This window comes from Conger conger, chromosome 9, assembly GCF_963514075.1.
Source record: "Conger conger chromosome 9, fConCon1.1, whole genome shotgun sequence".
NCBI classification, from domain to species: Eukaryota; Metazoa; Chordata; class Actinopteri; order Anguilliformes; family Congridae; genus Conger; species Conger conger.
In genome coordinates this window covers 46019781-46043436 of record NC_083768.1, presented here as the reverse complement: position 1 = coordinate 46043436, position 23656 = coordinate 46019781, and the positions used below count along the sequence as shown (strand labels likewise).

Below are 23656 nucleotides of genomic sequence, written 5' to 3'. Positions count from 1 at the left end.
GGTCATTGGCTCAGGCTTTCCCATATATTTGAACAAATAGATTATTAACTGTGTTTATTATATGCAACAATTTTTTATCAGGGATAAAATAATTCAGGAACTGACGGTATCTTTTAAATTCTAGGGAGGCAGTGCCTCCTTTGCCTACATGGACTAGCCTCCATTACAAAGGAATATTAAAATGTATGTCATACAAAATAAACAGAGGATGCAATGCACATTTTAGGCAACTTTTATTAAGAGTAAACCTTTCTTTGATTGGCCAGACATCAAACATTACTTATGCCATATAAACTGGGAATGTATCAAGTATAGGACTATGAAAGTGCAAACAACATTTCAAGATTACGTTGCTTTACAATATAAAATTTTTACTGGGCTATAAAATACTTAATTTTTTCTTGTTAATAATTTGTCTTGTCTTGACACTTACCAAGAATTTAGTATACAAACAGAATTTAGTATTCCCCTTTTCACACTGCATAGTTACACTGCAGCCAACTCCACAAGAATCCCACACCAAGTCCATACGGAGCACTCTTTACGTAGCTTCATTTTTGCAGGACACATTCCATTGTAATATGTGTTTTCTTGCGGTTCCAATTTCAAAACAGCCACAACACCAAATTTGAGAGATTAATGAAACTTTGAGAAGATACCAATATTGGAATTCTATTTCACGTAACATAACTTAACATAACATATAACAAAGCCATATAACCAATTCAGATGAATAACCTCAACAATATATTTAATTGTGAAATTATTACAATAATTTAGAGGGAATTTCATTTTCTAAAATACAGATCTGATATCCTTTACAAAGTAGTGTTCCATCTTGTATCACTCCTGGGCAAAAAAAAAAAAAAAATTCTCACAGCATTGTACTTCTCTATAACTAGTTTGCACATTTCTCTCTGTGCGCATGCCTCACATACTGTACTGTGAGCTCCATAATGTTTGGGACAAAGTGTTTCTTGATTGGGCTCTGTACTACAACAAGTTGTAATCCAACAATGGCCAACATACACACTCAGCTTTCATTTGGGATATTCTTATATGCTTTGTTTTCACCAACTAGAAATCAGGGTACTAGCTATACATCCCCCTATTTCAGGGCACCATTATGTTTCGGACGAATGGCTTCACAGACATTTCTGATTCGTAAGGAGTTTTCAATTAATTCCTTAGTACAGGTTTTGGAAATCTTTCAGTATCTAGTATTGTTTGTTACTGCTTGGTGAAACCAAAGTATAATAGATACTTGAATAAAAACTCTAAATATGCAATTCACATGTGAATTGTTTGATTGCAAATCTAAAATTGTGGAGCACAGAGCCAAATAAAATGTCTTTGTCCTAAAGATTATGGAGCTCACCGTGTAAATAACCGTTAACATTCACAAATAAACTGAGCTCATAATGTTAGTTATAAATATAATCAATTTAGGTTAGATGTAATCAATTGGAATATAAGTGCAGTCCATACGACAGAGACAATTTTTGTAATTTTGGATTTGGATGGATTGGACAAGAGGTTTAATGTATAGACTGGCATTTTTAATTAGAGGGTATTTACGTCCACATCCGATTTAACAGGAATACACAGCAACCTCATATTCACCGATTCCTTTCCAATCCAATGTGCTGGAGTAGCCAAAACAGCAAAAACAATGTGTCACTGTCCAGACAGACTACACAGTATATCCTACAGGCTCTGTATATCCTATGTTTAGTGCATCAATATGCTCTTTAAATAATCTAAAAAGTTGATCTAAAATGAGAGGTTAAAGACAAAAATATTTTAAATTTAATGCAATTTAAAATTCCAACACACTCATTTTGATTAAAAATAAATTACAGTGACCGTTAAAAGAAGTGTTTATGCTTCAATGCTGAGGTACTTCTGAAATGTGCCAATAACAAAACAAAAACAAAAGAAAAAATTTCAAATTAAGGCGCATTCAGTATAAAACAATTACGGCAGCCTCAGTAAGTCAGTCAGTTTCCAAATTTAGCCTCAGTTGTCGATACCATCATGATTAAATTATGTAGAAAAAAAATGGTATCTGATTGAAATACCAAATTTCTGTTCTCAGGTCCAGATTGTGATTTTTCAAAGGCAGACTTGATAGTTTAAAAAAAGAAATATATATATTTTTTAAAAGTTATAACTGCTTATTGTCTCTTAGCTACACTATAGGTAAATAATAATGGATCAGGGGAAGGGGGATTCTGATTGGTTCTTAGCAATGTAGGCACAATATGCATGTTATAACCTTGGTTCCTTCTGAAGTACGTTATGCTTAGACAAATTACAGCTTGGCACCGGTTATGACAGAAATAGGCAGGCAGAAAAGGGTCGATGGGAATGAGATCTGGTCATATTCACAGCACTGCCAACTTCACTGAGCAAAAGTAAAAGCCTGTCCAGTGATCTCATCTGCACCCTGCAACAAGTGTCCCATTCCGGTGAGGAAAATCCACCCTGATCCCACAGCTCCTACTCCAGAGAGAAACATCCAATGTGATCCCACAGCTATACATACTCCATATATGAGAAGCAACACATTAACATCGCCCACTTTCACAATTACATGAAGGTGTTCTCGCCAACTTTTCTTACGGACACATCTCTCTCTCCTTATATATACAGTACTGTGCACCCTAGATTTTTTTTTAAATATAAATTTGCTCTTCAGTGTTTTTTGTTTTCTGCATTAGTGTGTCAGAAAATGGCTAATTTCAGATTTCCAAACATAGATTTTTCCAAAACATTTAATGTTACAGTGAAAGCTTTGTATTTCATAAAATAATATACTTATTACGCAAAAGACCACTTTTCAGATGAAAACTTAATCAAGGCTGTTTTGGATTACCTGGATAGCCAGAAGCCAAAGTCTGCAGAAGTTCTCCAATTTGCTTGCAACAACATACAAGAAGATTTTCTTAAATATAAAACTGCAGGACAGTGTACCTGTCCAGTGTACTGTCATTTATGCAGTTTAAAAGGCAACTATTGATTCGATTCAATGGTTTACTGCACCTTCTAGTGATTTTTAAAAAATATTTATAAATGTAATTACTTTTGAAAGCATCTGCACTTTATGTGCCTAAGACGTTTGCACAGTACTATATATATGCGCACACAGACTCTGTGATCACTTTATTAGGAACACCTTTCTACTACTGGCTCCCTTTGCCCCCAGAACAGCCTGAATTCTTTGTGGCCTGCATTCCACAAGATACTGGAACCATTCCTTAGATTCTGGTTCATGTTGACAAGATTGCATCAGGCAGTTGCTGCAGATTTGTCGGCTGCCATTTCACCCCATCCCAAAAGTGCTCCATCAAATCTGGCTACTGTGACCATTGGAGTACACTTAACGCATTGTAATGTTTGTGGAACTACATTTGCGATGACAAACAATTTTGTGACATGGCACATCATCCTGCTGGAAGTATCAATCAGAAGCTGGGCACACTGTGGCCATGAAGGGATGCACACAGTCAGCAACAATACTCAGGTAGGCTGTGGCATTTAAACAATGCTCAAATTGTATTAAGGGACCTAATATATGCCAAGAAAACAATCCCCACACAATTACACCACCCACCACCAGCAGCCTGAACTGTTGACACAAGGCATGGATTCAAGTTGTCTACACCAAATTCTGACCGGATTATCGCAGCAGAAATCATCATTAGTCAGACCAGGCAATGTTTTTCCAATCTTCAACTGTCCAGTTTTGCTCAACCTGTGCCTACTCTAGCATCATGTTTCCTGTTCTTAGCTGATAGGATAGAACCTGATGTGGCTAATCCACTAAGGTTCAGCATGTTGTGTGTTCAGATGCTCTTCTGCGTACCACTGTTGGTTATTTGAGTTACTGTCGCCTTCCAGTCAGCTTGAAACAGTCAGGCCATTCTCCACTGACCTCTTATTAATCACAGAACTGCCGCTCACTGGATGTTTTTTTTCCCACACCATTCTCTGTCAACTGTAGAGACTGTTGTGTGTGAAGAACCCAGGAGATCAGCAGTTTCTGAGATACTCAAACCACTCCGTCTGGCAGATCGGAGTGGTTTGATCATTCCACAGTCAATTCACACATCACATTTCTTCCCCATTCTGATGTTTGGTCTGAACAACAACTGAACTTGATTGGCAGATTAGATATTTGCAATAACAAGCTGGTGTACAGGTCTACCTAATAAAGTGATCACATGAGTGTACGAGTCCATCCTGGTATATATACGTAAATACACACATATATAGGTATATATGGCATGTATATATATATATATTCCATTCCAGGCCAACTCCAGGTGGTTGTACCAGAGCACCTCTTGGTTCTTTTCTTGGCAGTCAATCATGAGATATAAAATTCCTGAAAATGAACAGCATACTCAATTTCATTTCCCCAGTTGAGCCAGGTATATAAAAAATGCATCACAACACAAAAAAAGATTTTTAGCAGTCCATACCTTTGCAAAGAAAATGCCTAAATATCTGTACATTTGTATGTAGATAATGTTGTATGTTGAAGTCTTATCTTGCCTCTAAAGACATGCATCCACTTTACTTTAGTTTTGGAGATATTTGGCCCTAAATATGCCTTTTTTTCCCCACCAGAGACCAATTTAGGGGGGTACATATCAGCATACTCAGAGGCCGATGTGAACATACTTTTAGTGTCATTTTATTTGAAAAAGAGTAATCTGAGAGCATTTTATCATTGTGTAAAGATACCTTACTCATAAGATGTTGAGATGTGACCCATTCAATTTGTCCATTTTTGGCACATTTAGACACGCCTGGAAACTAATGTCAGAAATTTCACGCGGCCCCCTACCTCGGTTTGAGAAAGAGTTAGGTTTGGTACTCAGCTCAGTTGGTCTTGTTTGTACAACACATTTCTTTTTGGTTTTTTTAAATCTGTTCATTGGGTTTATTGTTTTGGGATTACTCCAAATGCTACTTGAAAATAGAATTAGTCAGGGGATTTATTGAAAAGGCAGCCTAATTTCAAATCATCATCAAGAAATAACTTGCATTATAAAACATTCATACGTTGCAATTTTAAACATATCAAATCAATCAATCAATCATCCTTCATTTCTATAGCACCTATTTCATGCACCTTAGTGCAACGCAAAGTGCTTCACAATAAATTAAAATGAGATAAATAAACAAGTACAGAAGCATTGAATATATTAAGACATATCACGAAAGTACAAGCGGGAAATAGAATTAATAAGAACAATTAAATTAAGAAATAACTTGTATTTATATTCTTTATATAATATATTTCTTAGCTACACAAATTTGAGCACTCCCTATTTTAAATGTCTGTTACAATGAATCTGTATGTGATCGAAGGCAAACCTGAACTCCAAATGGTTAAACATGAGACCTTTCTGCAAATTCTAAAAAAGGATTGCTTTTTATTTTCATTTTTTACTGAATTATTTTTTTTTTAAGGAAAGGGGCCATGTGCAAAACTTAGGAACACTTTTGGATTCTTCTTTGTTACTTTATGAAAGATTACCAAGGACCAGACCCAGGTGATTTGCTTTTGAGGGCTTCAATATGTCAGGTGAGCATAATTCCAGGGCTGAACTTTTTATTCTTTAGTAATTCTATGCCTTCTAAAGTATACAACTGCAGTGGCTGTTCTGTCTGGTGTTAACAACTATGCGTTCCTCTAAACAGTTGTCCAAGGGTTTCAGAATGAAGATGGTTAATTTCCACCAAGGAGAAGACTACAAAAACTCACTGGTATGTAAAGATCGGGTAGTTGGTGTTATATAAACAAAACCCACCGAGTACCAAAGAAAATCTTTCTAGAACATTGATTCAGGATGTAACTTCAAAATAACCAAAGTAGAGATTACTGATATTTGTGATATTTGTTTCCGGGTGGGTGGAAATGGGCCAAAAATGGCTAAATGGAATTTTCCACGGGTCATATCTCAGCTAATGTTATTACTACCATACTTATCTTAACACAATGAGAAAGTGCTCTCAGAGTAATCTGGGTTACAAATACAAACATACCACCATACAAATATGTCTACTTTGGGAGATATGACCCCTCAAAGTTGGTCCCCAGTGAATAAAAGTGAATTCTTTGAGCCAAATATCTCAAAGGTAGATGGATGTTTTCAGAGACAGAAAGATAAAAATTCTACATACAAAATTACATCTAGATAAAAATGTTCACAGATTTTCTTAAAAGTTATAGCCCTCTGAAATCGCATTTTTCATCGTGACACCCGGTGGCTCTACTGGCAAAACAAAATTAAGTATGAAGCTCAAATTTTCAGGACTTATTGGTCTCATCATTATCTACCAACACATAGAAAAGAAAAGAAAAATCCAAGAGAGCTGTGGGGCAACCTCCTGGGGTTGGCAAGGAATGGCCCATATACAGTACTGTGCAAAAATATTAGGCACATTAGATTTTTAAAATATAAATTAGATATAATTTTTTCTGTCTTCTGCATTAGGACATATTAAACATTAAGTAATAGACCACTTTTCTGATGAAAACTTCATCAAGGCTGTCGGGGATTACCTGGATGGCCAGAAGCAAGAGAGACAGCCAAAGTCTACAGAGATTTATAGCAAGATCTGTTGAATGTTCAAGATGTTTGGTATAACCTACCAGCTGATCTTCTAATAAATCCAGTTTTTATGATTTAAAACTGTTCATTTAAAACTTTTGAAAGCATCTTTGCTTTATGGATTCTTTTTTATTTAAATTTTTTTTACATATGCCTAAGAATTCTGCACAGTACTGATACACATTTCTGATTTCAGCACTCTACAATTAGCTTTAGATTTTTAAATCAAAACTATTCATCTCCCAAAAACCATTGCGCTACCCAAAACAATTTGTTTTTGTTCAGATGTTGCCCCAGTTGCACAGGAGGCTCTCAAACCAGGTGGACCTGGTCCTCCCACTCGGGACTGTGTGGTTGAAGGTCAGGACCGGACTCACATTCTAGGACATGAGGATGACTGAGATCAGCGTCACAGTCAACTTCTCTGCCTTCAGGCTCCGTGTTCTGGTCGCCCGCGGCGGCCGTGCCTTCCGCCTCCGGCTGGGGGAGCCTCCCTGCCTCGTCCTCGACCTGGGCCGATGGCTCGTCATCCGCCTGCATTTGTGCCTGCATTGTGGGGTCCGCCAGCGTGTCCAGGTGAGGGTCTGAGGGGGCCGACGGGATGAATGCGATGCTCTGGGGGTTGATGTCGTGGAACCAGGCCATGATGTTGCCAAGCAGGTTGGCGTTGGCGGTACTAGGTTCGTGGCAGGCCGAGTCAGTGTCGCTGGAAGAGGAGAAGATGCCTCCTGGAGACTCGCCGAAGGGGTGCAGGTTATCGAAGGGTTCAGGGGTGTACTGGCTGGTGATGTTCCCCAGCCTCATCAAGCTCTCTCCCAGCTCTAGGAGTTCAGAGCTGCTAAGAGCAGCACGAGGCACCTCTACGCTGTGCAGCACAGGGTCCAGTCTGGATGGCAGAGAGGTGCCGATTGCTCCGATGGAGGCTTCGTTACTGAAAATCTCCTGAGTCTCACCACTCATTACCAGCCCAGACTCCTGCAGAGAGAGCTGGATAGCTAGCAGGACATTGGGGTCATCCTCGTCAAGAGAATTAAGGCCCTGGAATAAAGCAACAACCATCCTTGTGTAAAGAAGATATCAGCTCATCGATCGCCAAATCATTGAAGATATTCTGTCAGCCGTTTAGAAAAGAAACCAGGTACAAAATATATGTGCAGACTGTCTGCCTTAAGTTCAGGGTATTTACATCCATATCGGGTCATCTGAGTTGGAAGCACGGCCCTATTTTTACATAGTCCCCAATTTTCAGTGGCACACGTTATTGGACTGTTGGCAGCTCACCTGGTCTTTGCATCATTAGTTCATTCATTCATTCATTCATTATCCTAACCCGCTTATCCTGAATAGGGTCGCAGGGGGGCTGGAGCCTATATCCCAGCATACATTGGGCGAAAGGCAGGAATACACCCTGGACAGGTTGCCAGTCGATTGCAGGGCACACACCACTCACTCACACACTCACACCTATGGGCAATTTAGACTCTCCAATCAGCCTAACCTGCATGTCTTTGGACTGTGGGAGGAAACCGGAGTACCCGGAGGAAACCCACACAAACACGGGGAGAATATGCAAACTCCGCACAGAGAGGATTCAAATCCAGGACCTCCTTGCTGTGAGGCGGCAGTGCTACCCACTGCACCATTTAAAAAATGCATACACGGTTATTAAAAACATATTGAATATTGCATTTAAAACTTTGTAGGGCAGCATCAGTATAGCGGGCAGGACCATTTGGCTCTGATATTCCAGGGACCTACAACATGACATGAAAGAACTGAAAATTTGTGTGGTGTAGAAATGAAAATGAATTGTGCTCAATTGAATTGAGTGACAGTGAAGCAGGGCAAGTACCTACCACCAGTGCTGATTTTCAGAGGGACTGACAGGGATACAGTAGTCATGAAATGAGGAGCTGGTCAGAATACTCACAGAAGCTGAACTCACCATGGAGGGGCCATGTCTCCGTCCACCACCTTCAAGGGCATCTGTGTGGAGACAACAGGCACCTTGCTAACTGCATACTACAACCAGTCACATAACATGGACAGGGACTGAAAGTGATATAAAGCTAATGATCAAAAAGGGAATAAGGCAAGTCTATGCAAGAGAAACCATTAACAGAATTGGCAAGGGAAAATACTGAATAAATACCATTTTCCTTTTGGCAAGATTTAGAACCTTTTAAATAGCAAGACATTTAGAATGTTTATTTTATTTTTATTTTTTTTTATAATTATTGAGAATCAGACTCCACAGATGATTTAAAAACCCACAGACTAGTTTGTACAAGTAGGTTTTGGAAAATGCAAAATTGCATAAGAATTTGGCAGGGATATATTAAATTGAGAATATACATTTTATTCGATATGAACCAAGGAATCCGAGCTTTGCTGTTTGAACCTCTAAAAATCTGGAAAAAATCAATAGAGTTCCAGCAGCTTCACTAATTTTCTTAACAAAAAAAAAGGTTTTAGCACCCCAGCTGCCAGTATTTTAGTGCAAAAAGCACCTTTTTTTCTTACCATGCACTGAACACTCACAGTGGGGCAGGCATTACGGTGGTCAAAGAGCACTTACCTAAAGTGCTGTCACTGGGGTCGTCTGGGTCAGGGGTGCTACTGCGTAAGCTGTGCATATCTCCACGCCGCCGCTGTCTGTGCCGTCTTCGGTACTGGAACTCTGCGTACTCCTGGCAGAACACAGGTTACAGGCCTCTGAGCAAAACTCTAAGAATGGCAGTCCGTAGAGAACACGCTATTATACCAGAAAACAACTTCTCGCGTTGCCATATTGGCATAGCATATGTTGCTGTCTCGTGATCGTGACGAGATAACCTCTACCATCTGAACGCACAGTTATTGTATGCTTTGTGACAGACTGGGGATTGCACATCATTACCCTATGAATCTATAGAGTAAGTTATTTATTGCATTTGCAGCAGACCTGTCTAATTGCTTCCTTTGGGGTTTCATTGAGCCAGCCTGGAGTGCCAGATGGGAGCGGGATTGCACTGCAGCAGCAGCCGGCTAAGAAGCTAGCCACTAGGGATGTGACAAACCAGTTTTTGTAAACGGTTACGGTCCCATTTTGAAAACGGTTAACGGCTGCTTATGACGGCAATTTGAATTTTGACAGTGCTCTCCCTTGATCGTTTCCTCCAAGCACTGACCAATTCTTCTGGATCTTTAGGTCAAAACAGACTAAGAGTGGCCTCTCGGCAGCAACATTGTTAGGCAATTAAAACGTAACACAGTTAAGTTTTCATGATTTCATAGAAATCACAATTAAATGATATCTATAGTTACCTCAGGAGAAGCAAAGCCCAAGTACTCCCAGTCCCATGTCCCACCAGCAAAACTGGAAACACAAAAAGTAAAAGATAAAGTATCTATTATTGTGCAAAAAGAAAAGTCTAGAAGACCATGCGGCACAGCCCATAGGGCGGCTGACTGTTATCCTATTGTAACTCACCCCATGTGGCCAGGGGTTCAATTCCCCACCATGGCACTGATATTTTTTACTTCTGTAATAATGTGTTCACATTATTCTCAGACCACAATATGTGGCTGCCATATTATGGTTCATGTGACTATAGGTATCTGATATATTCACTGTTTAGTTCTTTCTCATTTATCAGCATTTTCAAAGTGGCGGTCAATTACAGCTGACTAATTTTAATCTGCATTTGGTACAATTTTACACAAAAAAACTTGTCTTTTGACACAATTGGTCTTGAGACTTTATGCCTAAAAAGGTTGATGTTTTACAACAAAAAAACATATTTAGTGATAACTAAGTCTAAATGGAAGACTATTTGGAAGCCTCGAAGGAAATCGCTCGTCTGACTGCAGTTGGAAACTTTAAAGTCATAGAGTTACTTCAGAATAAAAGTTGAGCTCTGGAATGATATTTACATGGGATGATACCTGCGGCGAGGGGCTTCTGGAGAGTCATTGGGCGCCACGCCACGAGCAACGGACGCCAAGAACTCTTGTCTCTTCTGTTGAACCAGACAGGCTGCACGGATGATTTTATGGTGGGGTGTGCGGAGGTAAGGGCGATTCACTTTCTGAGCAAGGTCCTCTGTCACCATCTCCAGGTCAGTCTGAGGAGGGATAAAGACGATCAGGCAGAAGCTTGCATTTGGCAAAAACACACCAGGCCCAAATCTGCAAAGACCAGTTACGTGTCTCAACACTGTACCTGCATAAGTTCAAATATTTCTTTCTTTGTGCTTTTGGGTTCCAGAAAGAAGCCGTAAGGGTAAGAGCACTTGAGGATGCGGCGAGTCTTGAGGAGCTCATGTACAGCGTCTTCGATGAACATGGTGTCCGGTGCAGCACCCTCCCCTGTGGCAACAGGGACCAAAATAGTCACTCAGTTAGGTGACAACTGCTCTATACATTCTTTTCCTCAAATTATAAGTTTGTATATGAAATTTCCAGATTATATCCTTATTATTCTTACTAATATACAATTTCAACACATAAAAAAAATCTCAGATGCCCAGTTAAAGCAGAACCTTTGCAGTGGGAGAACTGAGAAGGTAAGTTACTTATTACCACTGAAGGCTTTGCTCAGCTGTTCCATCTTTTCTTTGGCAGTTTTCAGAAGACGCTGCTCTAGCTGTGTGAAGAGCAGACAGAATTAACTGGCACCTTAGGTCTGGGTATGCAGCGAATGCATTCACTGGAGTTTTCCCTTACCTTGTAGCTGTGCTCATGGTTTTTGTAGCGCGTGTAGTAGTGCATGAAGCGGTCCAGCTCCTGAAAGCTTTTGTGCTTCTTTTCAGCCTGAAGTAATACATAAAAATACTGGGTTCATTAAGACAATGGATGGCTTCAAAAAAAGATTTTCACTTTTGTGAGAATTACGTTCACTATTCCCAATACACCATCCTCTGTATACAGACAAGTGGCAACAATTATTGACAAAGCTATCTGTAAAAATAAGCGTTGTTAAATAGTGTTAATAAGTTAACCTTCAGTGGAACAGAAGGCCTGTGAAAGTTTGGAAAAACAACTGTCCTATTGACTACTTGCAAGGTAAGACAAATGTTATAGAATTTCAATGAACTGATGACTTTAAATGTTGATGAAAGCATCAATTTCTGACTAAGGTGTGTGTATACGCTGTGTGTTTGTGTCTGGCAGCAGTCCTGAGGTGTTTTTGGGTGGAGGGTAATGTTGAGTATGCATTCACGTTAGACAGCATTGTTCAGCACCTCCACTGTCATCTCCTTGGATTGTTCTTCCACCTGCTGGATGACCTCGTAGCGGGTGCAGCGGTAGTAGCCTCCTGTGGATGAGCTGTGCTTCTTCCATTCCTCCAGACAGATCCAGCAGAAATCATACTTGCACTGTAGAGCAGAGACTTAGTCACAGACTCAGAACAGAGACAGTTAGATCAGCTCCAGAATATTGGCACCCTTGCTAAAAATGAAGACAAATAGCAACAGGCCATTCTGTCTAAAGTTGCTCGCTAATAAAAAAATAATAATTATATAGAAATAGGAGAAATGGGCAATATAAAAGTCAAACAATAAAATCGGAATAATTAACAAAAACGATCAATCAATAATGAAAAGACCCAATTAAAAACATACAGTTAAACAATCAAATTAAAAACATCATTGAATCCCACAGAATCAATAAGACAAGAAAACAAACTAGAGATTCCTAAATAAAATGTGGAGGGCAATCAAATTGAGGCTACTGCTACTGCTAATACCAGGGCGTACCTGGTGGTTGCAAGGGTGTTACTAGGTGGTTGCTAAGGCATAGCTAGGGTATTACTAGGTGGTTCACACTAATGAACAAAGCTAAACAATGTGCCTAAAACTTGACAGAATCCAGCACCGTATCCAGCCTGGTAAATATGACCCGGCAAGCTATTCCACACCATGACCACTCTTTGGGTGAAAAAATGTCTGTGTGGAATTTATCTATCGTTAGTTTATAAAATGTCATTAAAAAAATTTTTTTAAAGCCTCAAAGCAATCAAATTGTCCCAAAGTCTCCTTTGCCAGAGCTTGAAGAGATAAAGCACCTTTAGTCTCTCATAACATTTATCTTTGATACAATCTAGTTGCCCTTCTTTGAACCTTTTCTAAAGCCTCTATATTACCTATATATACACTACCTCATACTTCCGTCAATTTTGACAATGACATAACGTAACTATACCAAAATCAGTATTTGTCGAGTCTGTGCTGATTGCTCTGTGTAATAACTGAGCTGCATTTTCCAACAAAATACAGGGTGGGGAGGGACCTAAAAGACTACATCTCTTACCTTGGCACATTGCATGTGGTTGCAGCCTTCATTCTTCTGAATTGGTGACTTGCAGTTAGCGCAGGGTTTGGAGTTGGTCAGCAACCACAGGCAATTGGCTGCATCCTCAAAAGCCTCACTCACTCCAGCCACTTCAGAGAAAGGGGGGAGTAATACTGAATGAAAATTCCTCACAATGTTGTTCTGGAAACTGTACATTAAATATCAAACTACACACAATACAATACAAACTTCCATAAACTAATCTTGGTTTAAGAAGATTAAAATATATATGGGTATGGTGGGGGTCTGATGTCACTGTGGGCAATTAGGTCCAACCACCTATTACTGTATCAATTCCTTCTCAAACCGGTTTGCTGGTAATGCCGAAAACAGAATAACCACAGAGCTCATGTTGCCGTTGCCAAGTCAACCAGATGGGTTTTTTTTTCCCCCCCAATCATTGTTGAATTTCTATCATGTGCAGTAGCTACCGAATCAATCTCTTAAATGCAGCCTGAACTCGAGTCTGTTCTATATATTTCTATATATACAGAAATATACTTACGGACTGCACTGTACGCATAGATTCAATTATAATACTCATTTTGGGGAATGGATATCAAAGTGATTTGAGGGTGACTATCATTCAGTGACAATGTATACAAAGTAATTACGGGTAGAATATCAGCCATGTGTTGCCAATATCTGAAGCATCAATCAGCTATTGCTCAAAATTTTCCATGATTCAGGGAACATAAAGCTTACATTCTTCTGGCCTCATCTCAGACACTTTCTGGAGCCACATCTTCCAGGTTTGACAATCACATGGTTCATGGGCCTCTCCTCGGCACTCCCTAAAAATGAGAATTTGGAGGTAAATACACATCCACAGAGTGGTGAGTTCTGTCTCTGCAGTTCTGTCTCTGTGGGGTTGGGGTGGGGTGGGGGGAAGGTATGGCAGGGAGATGGGAAAGGAGACCAGGGTGCTCTTTTGTAGCTCTGGAACTGCTGCCAGGAATTTAATCACAAAAATGCAGCAATAAAGAATACACAGGTAGGTTTTCAGCCTAATGATGGCCTGCTTTATTTGGCCCTCCTGTTGAGAGACAACAATTATAAAATTGTTAACATGCTTCGTGCATACCAAATAATGGCTTTTTGGGTGACCTCAGATTTTTTTTTATTTTTTTTTTTATCTGAACCTTTTTTGAACTCACCATAATGATGACAAGAGTCTAGCAATAAAATGTCCTGTTGGATTATCACAAACCAGAAGAAATGTTCATGTTTAGGTACATAAATCTGTAGATTTAATTCAGGGTATTAATCGCAATTTTCAGTCAGCGCATTTGGGTTCAGGTTACAAAATGCACAGCAGCCATTCACCAAGATTTACATGAAAATAAATGTTAATATTGTTAAAACTATGAATAAATGTTAATACTGTTGAACGCTCATTAAAAACAGACTGGAGAAAAAAAGAGGAGCCTCCTCTCTTTCAGTCTACAAATGGCCAGTATTTTACCAATTGTTAATGTCTTAGACATTTTTATTTATTTATTTATTTATCATTTCCCTACATATTTGCTGACTGTATTATGTTTTTATTTCCCCCCTCTACATTTTATTCTTGCTTCTCAGTCTCATAGTGGCTTCTTTTCATTGGCACAACTTTAATAGTTTCCTAGGTGCTGAGAGCTCTTAAGCATTAAGCAGGCAATTACAAACGCCTGTGAAGCCATGTGTCCCAAACATTATGGTGCCCTGAAATGGGGGGGACTACGTATAAAGACCTTTGTAATGTCTACATGGAAATTGTATAAAATACTTAGGCAAATCAAGACATAATGGGTCTTTGTTCCAAACATTATAAAGGGCACATACAAAAAATAAATGTGCAATTGCGAGAAAAGCATTCCTGCTTTTTGTCACAGGGTCAACGGAGACAGGAACTGACCAGCAGAAGATATGCCCTTTCCCACAATCCACCGCAGGAGCTCGGAGGATGGGGAAGCTGAGGGAATCAGAGGTAATGGCGCCAGGGCCCTGCTGTATGAGCCGTACTGCTCTTTCACATCCTGCCGTTGGGCACCATCGAATCACAGGATTGTTCTCCACAAATGCCTGAAATAGGTTAAACAAATAAATAAAAATTGCTAATGTGAGAATGTGTGCAACTTATTAGTTTTTACATAACTAATGGATATCTTCATGCCCAGACACCCAGTAATGATGTTCCTTGCAATGAAATATAGTGCCATGAAAAAGTATTTGAGTCATGGAAGCTCAAAATGGCTTCCATGACTCATCGGTACAACTCTGGTCCTCATATCTTGACAAACATACTGACACACCAACCTTTATGTCAAACTGGAGATATCGCTTGTCCATCTCCCGGGAAACCACACTCTCGATAACTTCCACAGGAACCAGCTGGAAACAGTCATAGGCTGGACAGAAGATGTTGTGTGCTTCTCCCTCCTGTATCTTCAGATTCAGGAACCTGGCACAAATACAAGGCACATGATTGCAACTAATTTCAATCATTTCAAAGACACTCTGATGTGTTCTGCAAGGTACACTAAGTGTGATGAGGGAATGTTTGTCCCACGAAGAACTAACAAGTGGAAAAGAAGATACTTTCCTGATGATGAAGATACAGTTTAAACTGTCAGTTGTAAAATGTACTTTTTTGCAAGCCAGGGGATAAATACTTGGATCAAAACTCACCCTTCCCAGCATGTTCGGCAGAACTCATGCCCACATGACATGTCAATGGGTTCCTCGAACACAGAGATGGCACACATACAGATGCCACACTGCCAGAGAAAAACACATGAATCCACATTCAGACACGACCAACAGCGATTTAAACAATCATTGTTAAAATTCTGCATCAGGGTTTTCCACATCTTTGAATTAATATTCCAAAGACCTTCCCATTGCAGAAGGATCAAAACAGATTCGTTTTTTTATTAAGTCTGCAAACAACTGTGTAGTATTGCAGAACTGAAATAAAACCACCGACTTCTGATAGTCCTAACATTCACATCAGCCTGCTCTCCATCAAGGTGCATCAGCACAGATCTTTGACAACATGCTACAGGCCTAGGGGTATGGCATTAGAGTGGCGACTGAGGAGCATTTTAACTAACAAAATCACGTTTCCAATGTTGTATCATTTCTTAGGCTTGCGTTAAGCAGTATGCAATTTGCCTACATAAAAAACATATGCATTATGCACGGTGACACCAAACTTTCCAGGCATCTCACCAGAGGGATGCCCTCATCCTCGGGTGACAGGCTGATTTCATCAGGGGAGGTGACGGAGGAACGGGTGGTACGAGGCGTCCGAGGGGAAGGCAGGGTGTCCCAAGCGTTGTACCCGCTGGGAGGTGGGGTTGGCATATGAACACCCGATCGCTGGCAGCAATCCTCGGGGTTGGACATCCAGGCTTCCAGCAACTTCTCTCTGTCCCAGTCTGACCCACAAGACTTTCAGGTTAGTGCCACAACAGTGAGTGAATAATTTATACACAAGTAGGCACCAACAACAGTCACAGAGCCAAACAAAATAATACTTAAAAACCAGGTAAGCATCTGTGTCAAATGGCACCACATAACGACATCCTTCCCAAAAATGTAACACCAATTATTTTTGCTAGGAGGTTTTTCATTAAATTAAGCTGAAATTGTTGTTAGTATAGGATAAAATATGATCAATTCTGACAGAAACATCCGACTTTATGCCGCCAAACAACTGGTGCTTACCCATTAAAGCACCTAATAGCTATCTTTTTCTACAAAACTGACACAGCTGGATTGCTGGCGTTCTGCTGATTTTATTTCAGCCAAAAATCACTAACTAATTTAGACCCAAGAAACCAGACAACTTATCAAATGTCATGAAATAATCACTGTTGCATCACATACTCAAAGCTGTAGTGGTACACACCATCAGCAGGAACACATGGACAGCCTGTTTGCAGCTGTATTTTCACATTATTTTCGTAGAATGAACTTTGGTTTGAAAGCGATACCTCACTCTCTACAGATCCAAGTTTTACATAAATGATACGTGTTTGTAATTCCCTAAATGCTCCTGCCGTCCTGAGGACGTCATCCTGGCTATGTACCGTGTACCCGGAGCAGCGCTTCAGCAGTGAAGAGTGGGGCCTGGAGCATGTCAGCCGTCTCCACAATCAGCATGTCCTTCAGCCTTCGCAAATCCTGCAGCTTCAGGCCCTCATATGGCTGTGCAGACCAGAGAGCATCAAACGCGTCACACACGTCTTTATCAAGGTATACGGTATTATACAACAATCTTATACTCTGAGAGTTGAGAAAGGTGGAATATAGAAAGTTAATTGTCCAGTTGGAAAATAAGTTAACTACGACCTCCAGTATACCTTAAACAAGAAACGGCTTGGGCTGAAGGTGCTGCCTGTTACCGCAGATATTGCATGATGTAGCCCATTTAATTAATTTGTACGCCTTGTATTTTTTCTCAGGGAAAGTACATGTGTATAAAGTGAGTGTGTAATTCAATTATGTTCTATATTTTAACATACAAGAACTACTAATGTTCCTAATGTTTTATATATTATTTAAAAAGAAAATAAATTTGGTTCAAACATGAGAACTTTTTTTTTTTTTTTTTACAATAACCCATTTTAGAGATGGGCAAAATATATAGTCTGTTTTTCCTTGTCTGGTTCTTTATGCAATGAAACAACTGACCACCCCTCCTCCCTCAAAACAGAATGACTCTTCATTCTCCATCAAAGGGTTTACCAAAAGGGGATAAAGTGAATTCAGGGGCTCCAGTCACTCACTTGCCCTGAGACCATAGCAATCAGGGATGCGTTCATGAAGCAACCGGTCCAATATACCTCTTTGTGGTGAAGGGCAGCATACTCCGCCTCGATACTCTCAGCCTCGGGGTTCATAGAGAAGACCATCTGAGCCTCAAGGCTGAGGGCCAGCTCCTTGTGGTGCAGCTTTTCAGCGCAGTCACATGGCGTCTCCTTGTTTTCATTCTCTGCAAAAAGGTCTGCATGGCTATTCACCAGGAACTGTAGGCAGGGAAGTGGGGATTAGTATAACATGCGGACTGACACAAACACTAAACTTGCATAATAAACAAAGGAGTGGTTAACAGCAATATAAAGCTGGTGCGATGCAGTGACATTATTTTTAACCTTTTTTTTTTGGCAAAGAAAGTAAAGGCCTCCACCCCTAAAATCCCTACCTCCACACAGATCTTCATCCCTGAGGCAGCTGCATAGTGCAAACAGGTGTTTTTCTTATTGTCAGTGGCGTTAATGTTGGCTCTCTCGTACTCTCCTTGGTCCAGCTTGGCTCCAGTCCATTTTAGGATCATCTGGAGGCAGTCGGCACGCTTCTGCTCATCCTCAAAGGGGCGAGTAATGCGTGGGTGGAGGGCACCTTCTGACAGCATGATCTGTGGTCCCATGCACAGTAGGTGCAGGGCCATTTCATTGTGAATGTTGCGTTTGTTGGGGTTTCCATCTTTGCAAAAGAGGAAGGATCTGCCAAATACAAAGGGGAAAGGGTTCTTGCTAATCATCACAAACCAAATTTCACTCAGAAGGATTTCTACAGAACCCCACATTTAGTCTCGAAGATCTACACCAAATAGGCATTACCAAATAAGTACATACAAAAACACATTAGGGACTGGGGTAAGAGTATAAACTTTAGCCTGAGCATCTGATCAACATATACACTCAGTGAGCACTTTATTAGGTAGACCTGCACAACAGCATGTTAATGCAAATATTTAATCAGCCAATCATGTGGCAGCAACTAAATGCATCAAGAGGTTCAGCAGTTTTTGAGACCAAATGTCAGAATAGGAAAGAAATGTGATCCAAGTCACTTTGAACATGGTTGGTCCTAGACATGGTGGTTGGAGTATCTCAGAAACTGCTGATCCCCTGGGATTTTCATGCACAGCAGTCTCTAGAATTTGCAGAGAATGGTGCAAAAAAAAAAAAAGTCTCACGAGCGGTAGTTCTGCGGGCAGAAACCCATTGTTAATGAGAGGTCAGAGGAGAAGGGCCAGACTGGTCGAAGCTGACTGTAATGGAAATAACCAGGAAATACAACAGTGGTATGCAGAAGAGCATCTCTAACACGTCAAAACCTCTAACTGGATAGGTTACCGCAGGACTCAATAAGTAAAAAAAAAAAAAAAGTCTAATAAATACCTAATAAAGTGCTCACTGAGTGGAACCGTGCAGAAGAAATTTTAAGAAATGGTAAACATTGCCAACTTGACTTTTCGACAGCAGCATGTACATAATTTTATCCTGGCTACTAGGGACCACCGCTTCCCTTCCAGATCATTGTGACAGAGGGCTCTGCCTTTGGCCTCAGGCGGCATTCGTTGTCTTTCTAGTCTTGACTTGATAAATGATGTTCTAAGAAGTCTGTTTTCATAAGCCTATCGATGTCTTTGACTGTTTTTTCTTACTGCTCTGCCTCATAGTGGCTTCCTTCATGTCTATTGGCACTCAGGCCCTCATATTGACAAATGCCAATAACAGACTCCAAAGGCAATCAAAAGCCTAGAATCAAGACTAGATATTGAAAGCTTTTCTTATACCATTATTAAGGAAGCAACTGAATATATGTGATGAATCAGAAACAGTTGAGAGGCTGTCAAAATACATTTGATGGCCTAAAATGGGGGAACTATGCTAAAAAAAAAGGAGATCTAATTCCAACAAGGATCTCCCAATATGGAAGTAAATACACTCAAATTAAAGATGAGTCTGCACTATTTATCATTTCAAGTACAGAGGCAAAACCACTATCCAAATACTTACGGACTGCACTGTAGCAGTAAAAAAAGAAAAGAAAAAAAAAGGCTAAAAGTTAAAGTAAACGCGTTAAGAATGCCATTAATGTAATGCAAGACTTTTTATCAAATGTTTCAGAAAAAACTGAACCACTGACCTCAACAGTCGGCTCATTGCATGTCTGGAGGCATAGTGCAGGGGGGTGTTGTGCTGGTAAGTCTCCCCGTATGAAGTGTTGGGGTCCAGTGATTCTTTAAACTGGGGATTGCCCTCGTACAGCTGGCAGGCCAGACCCTCGTCTCCGTTGATCAGCGCCTTGCGGAACTTGGTCGCCGTGTTCCCCATTCCTCAGGTTGCGGTGGACACTGCTGGGCTGCTGGCACACAACTTAGCCTTGACTTTTATCCCCTTGACCTGTAAATGGACAGCATGCTGCAGGCTCTGGGAGAAAGAGACAGTGGAGTGAGTGCAGATGCTAAAATCAAATCCTAGTCCATACTTATTTCCATACAAATTCATCAGCCCAATCATGTGATTCTGATATGCACATTTTTAAAATGTGCTCAATAGCGTTTGTGGATTGATATAAAACAATCAAATTCCAATTAAATGAGGGACTCGATGTTATTCCAGATGAATATACCTTTTCCCATGACTGGGAAGCATGCAGCTTCATATTCTCTCTGTCTTGTGGATCAAATGCCTGAAATCAATCAATTGTGTGTAAGCTGAAGTATCAAAATACCAGACATACGGTGGCCGTTTTAGGTTTCGAAATGGCTGTCATATTATACATGCCCTAAAGTTGTCAGAGATCACGGTTTGTTTCACAAATCAAAATTCCAGATTGATTCCTAGTAAGCCGTCAGCAGTAATATATCAATACACTCAAGCAATCATAGGAGAAACACATACCCAAGCGCATTCTCACTTCTTTTTTAAATGAATGAACTGTGAAGCATGACCAATGACCTGGTCTGTAAAGCAGGTCTTGCTTAAAAAAAAAAGAAGACAACAACAGTAATATCACCAACAACAGGATTTGGAATTAAATGGTTTAGTTGCTTTTTTTCCCTTTTGATAACTGCCTATAACTGCACCCTGGATGCAATGCAATTAATATTGCAACCCATTTCCTTGGGATTAGAAACTCAGCTCTGGCAGTCGTCTCAAACACTAGAGTGTAGGTGTGGACAAATTTGTGTTTTTTCTTAAGAAAGGCAGCATTTATTTTAGCAATTTGTGAACATCTTTGTGTGTGTATTACTAAGAGCAGAACTTCCATACATTTTCTGTACTTTCACGCAAATACTCAAGGTCTGGAAATATTAAATGAAGTATTAGCTAGTAACTTTATAAAACAGATTATATAAAATTATCCAATAACATTTCTTGATAATGAAAAATATTGTAATTGAATGTGTACTAAAGACAGAAAGTAAATAAAAGTAGAACCTCAGAGATCTGAACCCATTTCAAACTCTGGAAGTCTGATGTTGAAATATACCAATTTTACGAAATGGAATATATATTTCACTTCGGTTTATTACAAGTAATAATAAACCAATATATAGCCTTAATGGCATTTGCCCAAATAGTAATTGTCATATAAAGTGGAATCAAATATGTTTGACTGACTCACAGGTAAAGGGAGGGTGGCAAACCAGCTTTGCTGATTCCCTGCAATAAAGCTTTAGTTTTGTTTTAGTCAAGATCGGCATAGGTATTCAGGAGAATAATTTGAACAGCTGAACTGCAGACTTGTGGGTTATTGCTGTTCGGGGGTATCTGTTCTGTGCTACACAGTGCAGCAACATTGTAAGGAATTCGTGATACAAAGCTGTGTGATGCAACTTCTGATAAAAAGCTAATATATCAGCAATTACTCACTGTTGGCGATACAAAACCATATGATGCCACTTCAGATAAGTAATGATATCTTGGCATGGACTCATATCTAAGACGATTTTCTGGGGATGATGTTGACATTATAACAGAATCTAACTGGTGAAAATCTAATCATTTTAAAACGTACTATGTTTTTCACAAAATCAGACTGCAAGATTATAATCACTCATGTGTTAACCTTTCATTTCTGGGTGAACACAATATATACGTAAAAGATAGAGCTAGTGAAGACCTATAAAGTGAAAGAACCATTTCCCTATTAACTATAATAATGGAGCCTGGGCAAATTAGTGACAACTTCCAGATTAACAATCCAAGTGTAATTTCGTTCCCAGTGTTTGCTAATGAAGCCAAAACTGCATGCCAAATATCAAATTCGATATCACTCAAATCTGTGACGATGTGTTGCTTTGGCTATGGGGAAATTGTGACAATTTCCTCTGTTCAATTAGGCCTCATACCTGTATGCCTAGTCCCTTTGTACATGAGGTCATTCTGTGAAGGTAACGCAAAAGTAAGTAGTGTGATGCATTACTTCGCATATAAAGTAATAATGAAACATACATTTTAAGTAATGAGTAATATATCACATGTATTAGCCCAAAACAGATCGTCGGTGAACATAACGTTAGCAAATTATATCCCCAGTCCGTCACACACAGCCACATGGTACATTTTATCTGATTATGGTTATCAAGAGAAAACAAGTTTTGTTATAAAGCAATACGTCGTCATTACAAGATAAAGGGGCCCAAAAAATACGACATGGCTTCCGTCGGGTTAAGTTACTTCACTAGTTACTGAATTTTACAAAAGCTTCCGATAGCTGCTAACATATCACATCGTACCTAGCTAGCTGGTTAATTTGGTTGCTGTGGATTTATTCTGATGCGAGTGCCCTGTGTTTTAAGGTACCTCGGTCAATATAATCGAACGTTACACATGACTGACTCTTCTGACCAGTCAAGGCTAAAATACAACTAGCCGAACTTAGTTACAAAGTGTCTAGCTAAGTGTTCAAACTGCATTTCTGACGGTGGGACTTAACTTGCTAACGGTAGTTAACGTTAGTAACCTAGACATATCGCAAGCAATCAAATATCACCTGCTATTGCCAACTAACGTGACGTTAGCTAGATTACGATTTGTGCAGACTGTCGTAACGTTAGTACCTAGCTATACTCGAAGCTAATTTAGGAGCTATACGGCCAACACACCCTTCCAATGTTTTTGCCTAAAAACACGCTAGCCAGATAGCTAGCTAATTAGCAAACAACTGTACTAGCTAGCTAACAACTGTATTAGCCGACTAGCTTACCATCTAAAGTTAATGTACATACTATTTCATAAAACAGGACAAAGTGAGTCATCTAATCCAAATCAATAATAGCCAAAGCAACAAGTTGCATCTACAGCAATTCGCATTTCCAAACTTCGACTTATCCGGATCCATGACGGTGAGGTTCTGATCTAGTCTAGCAATTCAGGCTAACGTTCAGTATGCTAGCTATCTGGTTAACGATAGTTCTGCACTGTGCTTCTAGCAAGCTAAATTGGTTGCCTGCTACTTACACAATGTTCCTCCTAGATGTATTACCCTTTGTACGACACGGACCTCTCCCTTGATCTTTATTAATTCCACATTGCTTGTTTTCGGTGTCCGCTCGTTAATATTTTAATCAATGACTGCTTTCCACAGTTTTCTGTCCAGTGTTTGCGAAAACAATGGAGAAACTCCACTGTTTCAGTGGGAGGCGACAATAAAGACAACACTTCCGGTACCCAGCATGATTGCGAAATTCAAAATAAAAGACTTTACTAACATTGCTTAATAAAAGTATTAATTCTATTTACACTTAGGCTGTGTCCGAAATGGCTCCCTATTTTCTAGTAAACAACTGTGGTCACCAGAAAAGTGGGTATGAACCTCAATGCTTTCTGAACAGCATTTTCTCTAACTTTATTATACACAAACCTTTTTGTATTCTCATTTTACGATATGGGAGATGATGGCAT

The 23656-nt window shown here is 39.8% G+C and overlaps 1 protein-coding gene across 4 annotated transcripts; it reads right to left on the bottom strand.

The window, feature by feature from the left end:
• Positions 1–216: 216 nt before the first annotated feature.
• LOC133136826 (ankyrin repeat and IBR domain-containing protein 1-like) lies at positions 217–23358 on the bottom strand. 4 transcript variants are annotated; one of them, XM_061254594.1, is made up of 22 exons: positions 22102–22140; positions 20376–20435; positions 19890–20173; positions 18157–18457; positions 17798–17980; positions 17042–17159; positions 16179–16387; positions 15636–15724; positions 15264–15408; positions 14863–15029; positions 13671–13759; positions 12924–13054; positions 11855–11989; positions 11337–11423; positions 11193–11256; positions 10834–10979; positions 10545–10735; positions 9936–9987; positions 9208–9319; positions 8560–8615; positions 7007–7667; positions 217–2502 (listed from the first exon to the last, which is right to left on the bottom strand). In XM_061254594.1, coding segments are annotated over exons 3-22 (3126 nt in total). In that variant the 5' UTR covers positions 20078–20173; positions 20376–20435; positions 22102–22140; the 3' UTR covers positions 217–2500. The 4 variants fall into 4 exon arrangements, with proteins under 4 accessions (XP_061110578.1, XP_061110577.1, XP_061110579.1 ...); XM_061254593.1 differs by lacking the exons at positions 20376–20435; positions 22102–22140 and adding an exon at positions 23213–23358; XM_061254595.1 differs by lacking the exons at positions 20376–20435; positions 22102–22140 and adding an exon at positions 23213–23358 and having other exon boundaries at positions 10557–10735.
• Between the last annotated feature and the right edge of the window lie 298 nt (positions 23359–23656).

Bases quoted from the DNA above. Each gene is read 5' to 3' on its own strand.
- LOC133136826 (XM_061254593.1), bottom strand. From the start codon at position 20,077: ATGGGGAACACGGCGACCAAGTTCCGCAAGGCGCTGATCAACGGAGAC. The intron at 13,055-13,670 runs GTAAGCTTTATG...CTTTCTCTGAAG, and splicing joins TGAGATGAGGCCAGAAGAAT to TGGCTGGAGTGAGTGAGGCT. The intron at 9,320-9,935 runs GTAACTATAGAT...GTGTTCTGCCAG, and splicing joins TGGGCTTTGCTTCTCCTGAG to GAGTACGCAGAGTTCCAGTA.